At 47.4% G+C, this 14,338-nt stretch overlaps 1 protein-coding gene across 2 annotated transcripts in view; it reads left to right on the forward strand.

Annotated features, from left to right (window-relative positions):
- The window catches only part of LOC115177297 (zinc finger protein 407-like), a 193,361-nt gene that overhangs the window by 122,472 nt on the left and 56,551 nt on the right, over positions 1 to 14,338 (forward strand). For both annotated transcript variants that reach the window (XM_029737942.1, XM_029737943.1), the window contains exons 7-8: positions 299 to 419; positions 5,454 to 5,632. In XM_029737942.1, coding sequence (XP_029593802.1) covers positions 299 to 419; positions 5,454 to 5,632 — 300 coding nt within the window. The remainder of the gene's footprint in view (positions 1 to 298; positions 420 to 5,453; positions 5,633 to 14,338) is intronic.

Genomic DNA, 14,338 nt, shown 5'->3' on the forward strand with positions numbered 1-14,338 from the left:
GCTCAACAGTATTTGAAAGATTTCAACTACTTTCCTACTAGCACTGACTTTGCTAATAACTATTTTGTTTAGGGACTATGATTGTGATATGTTGTTGTCTCATCTAGCTATGTTAAGATGAATGGACTAATGTAAGTCGCTCTGGATAAGAGCGTCTGCTAAATGATTCATATGTTAAACGTAAAGGCCTGTGTTAGAGCTTCCACTTGAGACGGACAGTGATTCTGTATTTCTCTCTGTCCGTCTTCCTGTCCGCCCGTCCTTATCTTCCCTGTCTGTCTCTCTGTCTGTCCCCAAGGAGAACGGCCCTTCAAGTGTAAGCTGTGCGGCTTCGCCTCCACCACCCAGTCCCACTTGACCCGCCACAAGCGCGTGCACACCGGGGAGAAGCCCTACCGATGCCCCTGGTGCGACTACAGGTACCGGCTCATTGGGCTCGCCAACGCATGGAAGGACAGATGGCAGGGGTTGATGGGCAGGAGGACTGTGGGTTTAATCACACACGCGCGCACGCACACACACTCTGATCTCCCATCAGACCTGTGTCATCAGTAGGCTCCAGCATCCAGCCGCTGGCAGGTCTCCGTCATTAAAACACCATCACAGACCATCAGTAATTACACAGGAAATTGTCGGTGAAATTGGAAAAACTTTTGGCAACGTTGCACTTCTCCATCTCGCAACTCTTCCTCTTCTTCATCCTCTTCCTCCCCCCTCTCAGGTGTGGTGGAAGTGCAAAAGGAATTTTCCCGGCGTCGGTTTTAGAGAAACTAAAATGACACGGACAGGCTGTTTGTTGTGGCTTGCTCTATAAGGATATGTTAGGCTGTTGGAATTGGAATTTACTGTTCAGATACTTGTCTGAAAAACAGAAGAAAAACTCAAATAAACTGAGACGTTCCAATCTAGGTTAATATCTTTAGGAACATCAGAGGGAGAAATACCCCCCAAAAGCTCAATATTCCTAAACATGAATGGGACCACAATACCAATTGCCATTCTTTGTTCTTTACCATAGTTTAGAAACACTTTGGCTACAAGTTACTCTACCATGGTGAAGCTTGTCTTCTGCAGAAAGGCAATGGTTTAGCATGTGAGGTGTCATATTTCACTTATTTATACGCATTTTGCACTCAATTCACATCCTATTTATCCAGGAAGAGTAGTATTTGACGTTTAAAAGCACCGTGGGGAGGCAACAGAGGGAACCGGACCAACTGTTCTTCTAGCTGATTCAAAATGATCGTTACAGATTGTGGCAAATTAAACAGCAAATTAGAAGACCAATTAACATTTTTGTTTTGGCCCCCGTGGGTATGGAGGGCCGAGGGAGGGGCTGGAGAGGTTAGCAGCTCGCAACCCCTGCTGGGTTCCTAATGTGTGTAGGAGGAATAGAACACGGGCACCAGGCAGTCATGAGGGGCCTAACTCTGTGCTCCGCTCTTCCACCCTGAATACATTTGTAAACCTCCAATGGTTCAATGCCTCAATTGTTCAATGACTTCACACAAATAAGGATGTGCTAGTCAAGGCACTGTCAACATTTGACCGTCGTAATATGGTAATACATTTACTATACTGAACAAAAATATATAAGCGCAACATGCAACAATTTCAAAAATGTTACTGAGTGACAGTTCATAAAAGGAAATCAGTTATTTGAAATAAATTCATTAGGCCCTAATGTATGGATTTTACATGACTAGGCAGGGGCGCAGCGATGGGCGGGCCTCGGAGGGCATAGGCCCACCGACTGGGGAGCCAGGCCCAGCCAATCAGAATGAGTTTTTCCCCCAAAAATACCTTTATTACAGACATAAATACTCCTCAGTTGTGTGTGAGAAAACTGCACAGTGGCCTTTTATTGTCCTTAGCACAAAGTGCACCCTATGTAATAATCATGCTGTTCAATCAGCTTCTTGATATGCCACTCCTGTCAGGGCAAAGGAGAAATGCTCACTAACAGGGATGTAAAGAAATTTGTGCACAACATTTGAGAGAAATAAGCTTTTTGTGCGTATGGAAAATTTCAGGGATCTTTTATTTTCCGCTCATGAAACCAACACTTTACATGTTGTGTTTATATTTTTGTTTAGTATATATTGTGTAATCTCATATTGGTATAAAATAGTAGATGTGTCGCTGACATCTATGAAATCCTCAATGCAACTTCTTTACCTTATCCTCAAATGAATGTGAAATGGAACTTTTTGTGTTGTATTATTGAAAGTTCAAACAATTATGGTTGGAAGATGCAGGCTATTACTGTCAGACATTATTAATAGTCATATTTCAAAGGGATAACTGGCATATACGTTCTCAAAGGCTATCTTACAATGATATATACCTATTTTTGCAGTCCAAAACCTCAGGCTATACCTCATTATGACTATTGTTCTCAATGAATAGACACTCATTATAGCTACCAAGGCATCATGATTGGCATAATTGATATCCTCCCTTTAATACTTTATATCAACATCCTCTGTATGCATATTTTCAATCTGCCTGCCTGCGAAAAGAGCTACTTTGAGCTAATTCGCGCTAACTTTTGACGACCGCCGCACGTCTGGCGGCGGGTGACGCGGGGCCGGTGACCCTGTGAAGTGTAGGGAGAGCAAGGCGTGGATGAGCCTTAATGATGTCTAGGCCGTCTCTCTTTGCCGTCGCAGATGCCTACCTCCATTCTTAAAACACAAAGACGCACATTTAAATCCACCGCTAACGAACAGCCTCAATTACTAGCCTCATTACCGATGCAGTCGCCGACGAAGAAAATATGGAAATGTTTTAGAGAAAAAGAAAAAAAAAAGACGGAGCGAATTGCGACGATATCTCGGCAGCGGGGTTGATTCCCATCTCGCTGCTCACGGACGTGGAGAAAGTTGAAAGGCGGCCGTTGGACTAATTCATATTGGCTATCGTAGGAGGACTATGTGGGCCTTTCTCTTAGCCTGACACCTGCTGACTCCTAAATGCACATGATGCTGTTTTAATATGACAATTACGCCATTACCATATCTGAGAGATAGAAGCGCTCCCCCGGGATCCCACCCTCACACTGTTCTTTAGAACCGTTTCACATCGGACTCCGAATGGATGTATTTATTCCACTGGCCTGGAATAAGAAATCAGTTCATTTGTCTTGAATTAAAATTATATGTTTTTTTGAAGTTTTTTTTTTTTACGTTTTATGATTATTCTTATTATTTTCCTGACGGTGACCGAGGACTTCTCTATCTGAAGGAAAGTTTTGAAATAACTTTTAAGTGGTCGAGGAAAATTCTGAATTGAATTTATCGGATAGGTACTTGTTGGATAGTATTTATTGCTACTGTTTGTGGGCTTTACTCACTGTAGGCCGGCCGTACACCATGAAGTTATTGAAAATGTTATTTGCTTTATTTGTGATGTTGATACTATTAGGCTTAGGTTGTGGAGTCTTGGTCTGTAAAAAGGAGGAGGTGCATCCTGTATGGCTTTTAGCATTAGGTGGAAGGTAGTTACATGCCTGTGTGCAATCCCTATCCACTTACCCAAGGTCTTAATGGAGCTGTTACTGTACTGAGTACAGATAGACATGTTTACAGCGAAAGCCATGGTAAAAAAAAAAAAAATAGCTGTCCCATTCCTGGAGCTCTAAGGAGAACACCTCACATTTTACCCTACCCAACGCAAATGGCTTCATGGAGGGCCATTTCACTATTCACCAGCAGGTGTTTTGATGTATTTATGTGTAAAACACAAAAAGGGGCGGGTCCTCTGCATAGTTCTGAGGACATCTTTATATTATGAAGTCCTGTAAAGCAAATGGAGCGGGGGGGGGGGCAGGACTGCTAAGACCCTTGATGGAGAGAGGTGTCTCGGCAAAAAGTGAAAACAAATTCTACCCTTGCCTGGCGAGAGCCCTGGAACCCGTGAGCCTTTATTGTCCCAGCCAAGGTGATACGGGAGAAGGGATTGCATATTATACTGTCCGAGAATGTCAGCCCGAGACCAAGCACGAGTGCCTCATTCATCACGCATGATGCTGTGTGTGTGTGTGTGTGTGTGTGTGCGTGCGTATGAAAGTGCCGCGGCTCCTCGTGCTTGCGTGATGTGGTAGCCGTTGTATCTATTGGTGGGGGTTGTGTGTGTGTGTGTGTGTGTGTGTGTGTGTGTGTGTGTGTGTGTGTGTGTGTGTGTGTCCTCAGCCCCAGTCCAGGCCTGTGTGCGTGGTGTCCCAGGGCAGGTTTAGATAGGGCCTGAGACCAGGTCAGGCTGCACACTTAAATCACAGGGACTCTGTGACTCCCTGAGCTGACATCATTACAGCCAGCGCCCAGCATTAGCTTACTGCATGACTACTGCCTACAGCCCTGCATGTCTACACACACGGCAATACTACACACCTACACTGGTCCTGTATGGCTCAGCTGGTGTTAGCAACACCAAGTCGTAAGTTCAATTCCCACACGGATCATACACACAGTTCAAAATGTATTTACTGCACTGCAAGTCACATGGGATAAAATGCTAAGTGGTATAATATACCACTTTTACACCTATTTATTTAATTTTTTATTTAACCTTTATTTAACTAGGCAAGTCAGTTAAGAACAAATTCTTATTTTCAATGACGGCCTAGGAACAGTGGGTTAACTGCCTTGTTCAGGGGCAGAACGACAGATTTTTACCTTGTCAGCTCGTGGATTCGATCTTGCAGCCTTTCGGTTACTGGCCCAACACTCTAACCACTAGGCTACCTGCCCCCCCTACACTCTAACCACTAGGCTACCTGCCCCCCCTACACTCTAACCACTAGGCTACCTGCCCCCCCTACACTCTAACCACTAGGCCGCCCCACTGTAGCACAGCCACAGGAGCCACATGGGCATCCACAGGCAGAGGCATAGAGAGGGGTAGTATTTTCTGTTACTTGAGCTCCGTTTTGAAAATCCTCAGCCCCCAGAATCACGTCTAGTAGCTGGCCAGTGGATACCAGATTTGGTTCAGGGTTCCGAGATTACAAACCCGGTGGACCTCATCAAAATGTTGTTTTTAACTTTCACCCTGTTGCAGGAGTTTCATACTCCTAGAGTGTGAAACATGCAAGAGGAACCAAGGGCTGTGTGAAAACGACAACAGTGCATCTACAGCTTGTAAATGTATCTCACAAATTGTAGAATTATCTATCATTGTTTACCACTTTGCCCCGCCCCTCCCCCCTTGAACATGCTCCCTCAGCCCCACCACTAAATTGTTTGCGTTCAATCCACTTGATTCAACAAAACCAAACCGTCAGTACAGTAAACCTTCCAAGGGGAGCATCCTCGATTGTTTGGGGATTTTCTTCTTCTCCCTTTTCCTTCCTTCCTGTCTTTTTTTTTTTTTTACTCTTTGTTTGATCTTTTTATCTTTTAATTGAATAAACTGTTCTTCCTTTTAATCGTTGTCTGTTCATCTCCCAACAGATCCAACTGTGCGGAGAACATCCGAAAGCACATCCTGCACACGGGGAAGCACGAGGGAGTGAAGATGTACAACTGCCCCAAGTGTGACTACGGCACCAACGGCCCCATGGACTTCAGGAACCATCTGAAGGAGCATCACCCCGACATCGAGAACCCTGACCTGGCCTACCTGCATGCAGGTAGGATTACCCCTATCTACACACACCTGCGAGTGAACATACAAACAAACACACACACACACTGATCTTCACTCTGACGCTCTCCTCTGGGTAACAGCTCCCCTGACACTTCTCTCTCTCTCTCTCTCTCTCTCTCTCTCTCTCTCACTCTCTCTCTCTCTCAGGGGAGTGGTATCGTGTGTGTGTGTGTAGATGGTAGGTAGAGAAAGCTGCTGTATTTGGTGATGCCTGTAAAGCCACTGACAGGAAGTGCTGGATGTAATAATCCAGTGCCCTGCCAATCACTCCTCCTCCTTCTTCCCTCCACCTCCTCCTTCTCCTCCTGTTCCTCCTCCTCCTCCACCCTTCCTCCACCCTCCTCCTCTACCCCTTCCCCCTCCTCCCCCTCCTCATCCTCCTCCTTCCCTCCTCTACTCCCTTCTCCTCCTCCTCCAGAGCAAATCTGTTTGTCCTCTATTGGATCTATCTTTTGTGTTGAGTGTTCTTCCTGTGTCCTTGAAGGCCCCAAATCCAATCTAGAGAGGGAATGTCCTTCTCTGGAACCCGAAAGGACACCTTTTATCCTGTTATCCCTCTGACCTGGTGCCCTCTGGATAGTAAAGCATGTGGTAGCTAGCCGCTCCAGTCCAAGGTTGCGTCCCAAATGGTGCCCTGTTCCCTATTTCCTGCACTCCTTTTGACCAGGGTCCATAAGGGCTCTGGTCAAAATTAGTGCCTGGGACACAGACCAGGACAGACGTTGGCCAGGAGAGGATACCATTACTAGGGTGCGGAACATGGCCATAGAGCATGGAGAAGGAAACACTGTGGCTTTATTTCTTTAGTTTCTATTGAGACAGGATGGGTCTGTGTTTTGTCTCTGTGTACTGAATCTGCTGACTGTTCACCGGCCTCTCTTTGCCTTCCACAGAGTTATGGTTGGCAAAATACCTGCTTCTTATTCCCTTACACTCTGGCTCACCCCCCTAGACACCCTTAACCCCCCCTACTCCCCCACCCTCACCCCCCCACCCTCACACACAGAAGGCTGAAAGAAGGTCTGTTTGTGTTTTAAAGTGCTCTTGCGGGGCTCTCTGAAAAAGGGAAGCAATGCTTCATCCGAGTCGACAGAACGAGACCAAAAGAAAGGAGAGAGGGGGAAAAAAAGATGAAGAAGGTAGATGTTGAATTAACCTGCTTGTGATTGCTCTCTGTCAGGATGGAGCTGGAGCTGGCAGGGAGAGGCAAATCGTCTGTGAAGGCCCTTCCTGCTGTTTTCCCTTTGAAAGACACAGATCAAACACAGACTCTCTCTCTCTTTCCTCTCCTCTCTTTCTCCTCCATAGCCCAGTCACGGGCCCCTCACAGCCGCAATTGATTGACACTCGGGCGTCTGCGGCGCTCCTCTCGGTGCCGTCTCTGCCTCTTTTTTTTTTTCACCCTTTCTTTATTCAACGCCGTCGCACTTCGAATTAAAGCCCTTCTCAAGGATGAAAAGAGAGGTCCTCTGTAAACGGAGGAGGGAGAGAGGGAGGAAGAGAGGAGGGAATTAGAGCCAGCCAGAGATGACGGAGGGAAATTATGATTAGAACAAAAATATGAAAGAAACCAGGAGAATATGGTTAGGGCAATTTTTGAAATCAAATGGTAATGACAATTGTCTTCCTCGTGAGATGGACACAGAGATAGGGCGCAGGGAAGTGGCAGTGCTTCTGAGATGTGCGCTGCGACGCCACAAGGCTAGCGGTGACGGTAGAGCTACTGGAAAGGCACCATACCTTATAGTTAAACGGAGGATCTCCACTGTTGTTCTTGTTAACGTGTTAAGCTAGCTTCCTCTGGGGGCCTTGTTTCACCACAGAAGGTCTAGTACAGAGTTGTTGCTGACTGGGCTGGCTAAATGTTCGTCCAAAATGGTGCACTATTCCCTATACAGTGCACTTCTTTAAGGTAGTGCGCTAAATAGAGAATAGGTTGCCATTTCAGATGCACCCTCAGTTAGAGGGCACTGAGGGTATATAAACACTGTCCCGTCCCATATACCTAGCAGTGGCATACCCACACAGGTCATAAGTCATCATTAGCATTGTTAGAGGGTCTTCATCCCACTGTTTAATTGTAAAAAATCTCCTCAATTCTGGACTTCTAAATGCGCATCTTGAGGGCACGGCAATCAAATGGCTCATAATGATGTGTCTGGATGTGCTACTTAGTGGCCAGCTCCAGCGCGTCTTCAAGGCATCGTTCCTAGTTAGTTCAGTTTCTGTTTGCCCTAATAATACAAGACCGATGACTACCGTAGAGGGTTGCAAAAAGGGCCCCTTCTTAAATGATGATCTTAATACCGTATCTAAACCGTCAGGCAAATTCATTTGTATGCTTGTTTGTTATTATGCGATATTGCAAGCAAAAAAAAACGGTTTTTCAAATGGTTTTACTTTAGTTGTGTCTTTCTTCCTTTCTTCTTGCTTTCTACCCTTCCCATCTCTCTCTCTCTTGCTCTCTCGCTCCCCCTCTATCCTATCTCTCTCTCTCTCTCTCGCTCTGTGTATTGTTCCCCCATTGCTCTCTCTTTCTGTCTCTCTCTTTCTGTTTCTCTCTCGCACTCTCTCGCGCTCTCTGTCCCTTCAGCATCTAATGAAATATTCAACCCCTGTTGTGTGACAGCGGCGTGTGTGTGTGTGTGTGTGTGTGTGTGTGTGTGTGTGTGTGTGTGTGTGTGTGTGTGTGTGTGTGGGGGGGGGGGGTTATGTGTTCATTCTAGGAATGAAGTGGGTCCGCTCAGTTTGGCGTGGAACTGTGTCAATTTGAAGCGTAGACAATAAACCCAACATCTCAGGACTTGGCGTCACCCTGAGAGAGAGTTTGTGACATTAACAATGGACTTGTTGCAGCGAGACGTTTGGAAAAAAAATCTATGTTTTATGGCTCAGAAATGTATATCTTGGTCTTTCAATGTGTCTTTGTCTCCGTTTGTCCCTTAGTTCATCTGTTTCCCGTCTGCCTTTCTGTCTGTAGTCGTTGGCACGAACACACCTGCGTTTACAGTGTGAAGACAATATCAGGAGCATGTTAATACAATGTGTAGTCTGAACAGATGGAAGAAAACCCAATAAACTCTGAAGACAGTGTGTCTTTTTGTCTCTCTGTCCCTTGGCGTCACGTTCACACAAACACACGGCGAGTGCAGCACGCCTGCATGCAAGGAATTGAAGCTGATTGCAGTGCCGGGTGTTAATTGGAGAATTCCCCCGTGGTGAACACCTTTTTGGTTCCCAGCTGGCTTTCTTTGGGCCTGTTTTTTTTTTCTTTCTTCTTCCTTGAAACACATCCCAGTTTTTTTGCAACCCAAGACGTGAGCTCTGGAAAGAGAGTCTCCCCTCCGACAGAGCACGGCAGAGACTAGTCAACTATCAGGGGACTCGCTTGTTTGTCTTTGCCTCTCCCTTCTCTGCCTCTCTCTCTCTCTCTATTGTTTTCTCTCTGTCTCTCTCTCCCTCTCTCTCTCTCTCCCCCCCTCTCTCAGTCCCTCTCTGGGAGGCTTATTTGTGTATTTGGATGTTGACTCTCCCCCATCCCCACGCTCCACACGTTACAGTAGGCCTGATTGAGATGTCACAGCAGAGACACAGAGTGCCGCTCAGTGTGCGTGTGCCCCAGGGGACGGCTAGGGAGGGAGTGAAAAGCCAAACGGTTTGGGAAGAGAGACGGTGCATGCAGTGGCGCGCGGCCCAGTAAACGGATGCGGGCACGGGGGCCACTCGGCTCGGGCTAGGCAAAGCCGGCGTTTCCAGCATAATGACCTGCTCCGACGAGCATGAACGGACACATTCATCACACATCAGCCGCGACAAACAGGCCTTTGTTTGTTCCACTTCGCTCCACTCTGAGAGTCACTCTCTCGTGGTATTTAGTGGCCATTCAGGGGACAGACTGACACCCAGTCTATGGGTCTATGTATGTATGTAAGAGAAACTGTGGGACTAGTGGCTCTTGGTTGGTTCTATCTCTGTTTTTCAGTGACTTCTTCTGAAATGACCCCCTTTTTTAGTATGTAGTGCACTACTTTTGACCAGAGCCCTATGTGCCCTATAGGCCCCCCCCCAACCTTGGCTCTGAGTGATGATTGGATGATGAAAAGGTCACAGTGTGTACTATAGGGGTCAGTGGATTTCCATGACTACTTCTGAGAATACACCATATTCCTTATATAGTCCACTATTACAAAAGCCCCTCCCCCCCTCGTGCACCTGACTTTGGCTCTGAGTGATGATTGGATGATGCAAAGGTCACAGTGTGTACTATAGGGGTCAGAGGATGAGGTCAGAGCAGTGTGTGTTCTGCCTTTCTCTGGTGTGTGTCTGGGGATGACGGGACCTTGTCTGAAAACACGCACGCACACACACAGACACACACACTCAAACACACACAGGCACCCTCCTCTGTGTGGTGTGAGTGACAGCTACAGGGGTGTTTCCCGAGAGGCACTTCTCTCCCGGCGCGGGACGTTGGATATGGGACCAGCCGGCTCCTATAAGAACTCCTCCATTATTCAGTCGCCCATCTCCCCTCGCTACAGACACTGTTATAGACAGTAGACAGAGCTGCCTCTACCACTGGGCCTCAGTCTGCCTGCCTACCAACAGAGATGGACAGAAAAAGATGAGAGGGTGGGGGCTAATGAGAGGGAGGGAGGGAGGGACAGGGACACAGAGAGAGAGGGATTGTGGTAGAGAGGAGTATTGGTTTGCGATTGTGTCTGTCTCACACCGGTCCCCCTTTTTGACTCGGTCAACACAAGCCTTATAAAACCACCGTGTTGCTCCTCTGCCTGGGGGAATGAGTGGAGTGAAACATACTTCCTCTATCTCTCCCCTGACCATTTACCCCTGTCAGTACTAGAACCCTTGACCTTCAGCTCGAGAGAATCTACATGGGGTGTCAGGTAGCCTAGAGGTTAGATCGTTGGGGCAGTAACCGAAAGGTCACTGGTTCGAATACCCGAGGCAACAAATTGAAAAATCTGTCTGTGCCCTTGAGCAAGGGCCTTAACCGTAATTTTCCCCAGGGGCGGCGTATTATTATTACTGACCCTGTAAAACAACACATTTCACTGCACCTATCCGATCTATGTAACGATAAAACATCTTAGTTTTTAAATACTTTTTTACATGGGCCACTCTCAGAAGACAAACATTCTAGAATGTTGCGGATAGAAATGTAATCAATACAGTTTACACAATCCGCCTATTCTACCGGTTAGTGCTACCCGGGATCCTTGGGGCGTCCCTACCCTAACCTTAACCTTAACCCTTACTTTAACCGTTTAAAATGTCGACTTCTGTCAACAATTGCCATTTTTTAAAACCAGAGTCCCATGTTTCTTGTTACGGTGCCCCTGTTAGGAGCTTTCACTGCGTTATTTCTGTTCTCCCAACATAATTGAATCCCCTGGCTGCTCATCACTGGGCTAATTTGACCCAATGTGCAGCACTTGGTAATCAGAGTGCTGCCTATTAGGCTATCAGACCCCAATTAAGTGTCCACTTATTCCCACATAACGAGCGCCTCTGTATTTTCCTTTATAGTGCTCAGGCTTTGTTTGGCTAATTTGAGAGAGAGAGAGAGAGAGAGAGAGAGGAGAGAGAGAGATTCTCTCTCTGTCTTTCACACACGCCCACACATGCCCTCTCTCTCCCTCCCTCTCCCCACTGACTGTCTCTATGGCACTGTCTTGTTCTCTCTTTCTGTCTCAGTCCTCTGTAAGTGACTAGAGCTGTGTGTGAAAGGAACCCATGGAGAACAATAGCAGAGTGTCCTGTGTGTGCGCATGCATGCCTCTGTGTCTCTCTGTATGTGTGTTTGGTGTTGGTTTCGGTTCCCCGTAGCCTAATTAAGGGGTGAGGAAAGCCACTCACAGAGAGATTAAACCTAAAAGGGCAAATTAGCACTAAAAAGGGGTGTGACAAATCCACACATAGGCACAGGCCATGAAATCTCTCTTGACACCTGTGAAAAGAAGGGATGAATAAAACAAAATGTGTTTCTGGAGTCTGTGCATTTTTAATGAGAGATTTTAGTGTGGTTCGCTAGTTGGCCTATATGCCTCAGACTGTGTGTCTATCAGGGCAGACCCCAGAGTATTAGGGCTGGACTCCATAACCTGAACAGACCCCAGAGTATTAGGGCTGGACTCCATAACCTGAACAGACCCCAGAGTATTAGGGCTGGACTCCATAACCTGAACAGACCCCAGAGTATTAGGGCTGGACTCCATAACCTGAACAGACCCCAGAGTATTAGGGCTGGACTCCATAACCTGAACAGACTCCAGAGTATTAGGGCTGGACTCCATAACCTGAACAGACCCCAGAGTATTAGGGCTGGACTCCATAACCTGAACAGACCCCAGAGTATTAGGGCTGGACTCCATAACCTGAACAGACCCCAGAGTATTAGGGCTGGACTCCATAACCTGAACAGACCCCAGAGTATTAGGGCTGGACTCCATAACCTGAACAGACTCCAGAGTATTAGGGCTGGACTCCATAACCTGAACAGACCCCAGAGTATTAGGGCTGGACTCCATAACCTGAACAGACCCCAGAGTATTAGGGCTGGACTCCATAACCTGAACAGACTCCAGAGTATTAGGGCTGGACTCCATAACCTGAACAGACTCCAGAGTATTAGGGCTGGACTCCATAACCTGAACAGACCCCAGATTATTAGGGCTGGACTCCATAACCTGAACAGACCCCAGATTATTAGGGCTGGACTCCATAACCTGAACAGACCCCAGAGTATTAGGGCTGGACTCCATAACCTGAACAGACCCCAGAGTATTAGGGCTGGACTCCATAACCTGAACAGACCCCAGAGTATTAGGGCTGGACTCCATAACCTGAACAGACTCCAGAGTATTAGGGCTGGACTCCATAACCTGAACAGACCCCAGAGTTTTAGGGCTGGACTCCATAACCTGAACAGACCCCAGAGTATTAGGGTTGGATAAAGAGTAGGGATAGGGTTTGGGGCAAGGTAGGGGTGTGTGTGTGTGTGTTTAAAAGAAACATCCGCTAAGCATATATTTCCCTGTGGCTGAAAATTCGGACACATACTCATGCACAGACAGACAGACAGACAGACAGACAGCTATAAGCCGAAGCCATACCACTCACACAGAGATACACGTATGTATGACCTGCTTAAAACGAGAGTCAGAGAGAGAGACAGAAAGAGGGAGAGAAAGGGAGAATGAGGTAGGGGCATAACTAGTCCAAGGAGGCGAGCCCCAGTCACTGCTTGGTGGGACATTATGTTAAGCAGGGGGACTATTGATGTGACACTCTGTCTCATCTGTGTCCACAAGGTTCAGAGAATCTATCCCTCATACATACACCCTCCTATCTTCCATACACACATTATCCTATCACCATACACACACCCTCCTATACCCCATACACACACACACCCTCCTATCCCCCATACACACACACACCCTCTTATCCCCCATACACACACACCCTCCTATCCCCCATACACACACCCCCTCCTATCCCCATACACACATTATCCTATCACCATACACACACCCTCCTATCCCCCATACACACACACACCCTCCTATCCCCCATACACACATACCCTCCTATCCCCCATACACACACACACCCTCCTATTCCCCATACACACACACCCTCCTATCCCCCATACACACACCCCCTCCTATCCCCCACACACACACCCTTCTATCCCCCATACACACACACACCCTCCTATCCCTCATACACACATTATCCTATCCGCATACACACACCCTCCTGTCCCCCATACACACACACACCCTCCTATCCCCCATACACACATTATCCTATCCCCATACACACATACCCTCCTATCCCCCATACACACCCTCCTATCCAACATACACACACCCTCCTATCCCTCATACACACATTATCCTATCCCCATAAACACACCCTCCTGTCCCCCATACACACACCCTCCTATCCCCCATACACACACACACCCTCCTATCCCCATACACACACCCTCCTGTCCCCCATACACACACACCCTCCTATCCCACATACACACACACCCTACTATCCCCCATACACACATTATCCTATCCCCCATACACATACACCCTACTATCCCCCATACACACACACCCTTCTATCCCCCATACACACACCCCCCTCCTATCCCCCAGACACACATTATCCTTTCCCCATACACACACCCTCCTATCCCCCATACACACACACCCTCCTATCCCCCATACACACATTATCCTATCCCCATACACACATTATCCTATCCCCATACACACACCCTCCTATCCCCCATACACACATTATCCTATCCCCATACACACACCCTCCTATCCCCATACACACACCCTCCTATCCCTAGACACACATTATCCTATCCCCCATACACACACCCTTCTATCCCCCATACACACACCCTCCTATCCCCCATACACACACCCTCCTATCCCCCATACACACACCCCCTCCTATCCCCCATACACACACACACACACCCTCCTATCCCCCATACACACACCCTCCTATCCCCCATACACACACCCTCCTATCCCCCATTCACACACACCCTCCTATCCCCCATACACACACACACCCTCCTATCCCCCATACACACACACACCCTCCTATCCCCCATACACACACCTTGCTATCCCCCATACACACACCC

The sequence above is a fragment of the Salmo trutta genome, chromosome 37 (genome assembly GCF_901001165.1).
Source record: "Salmo trutta chromosome 37, fSalTru1.1, whole genome shotgun sequence".
In the NCBI taxonomy this organism is placed as follows: Eukaryota; Metazoa; Chordata; class Actinopteri; order Salmoniformes; family Salmonidae; genus Salmo; species Salmo trutta.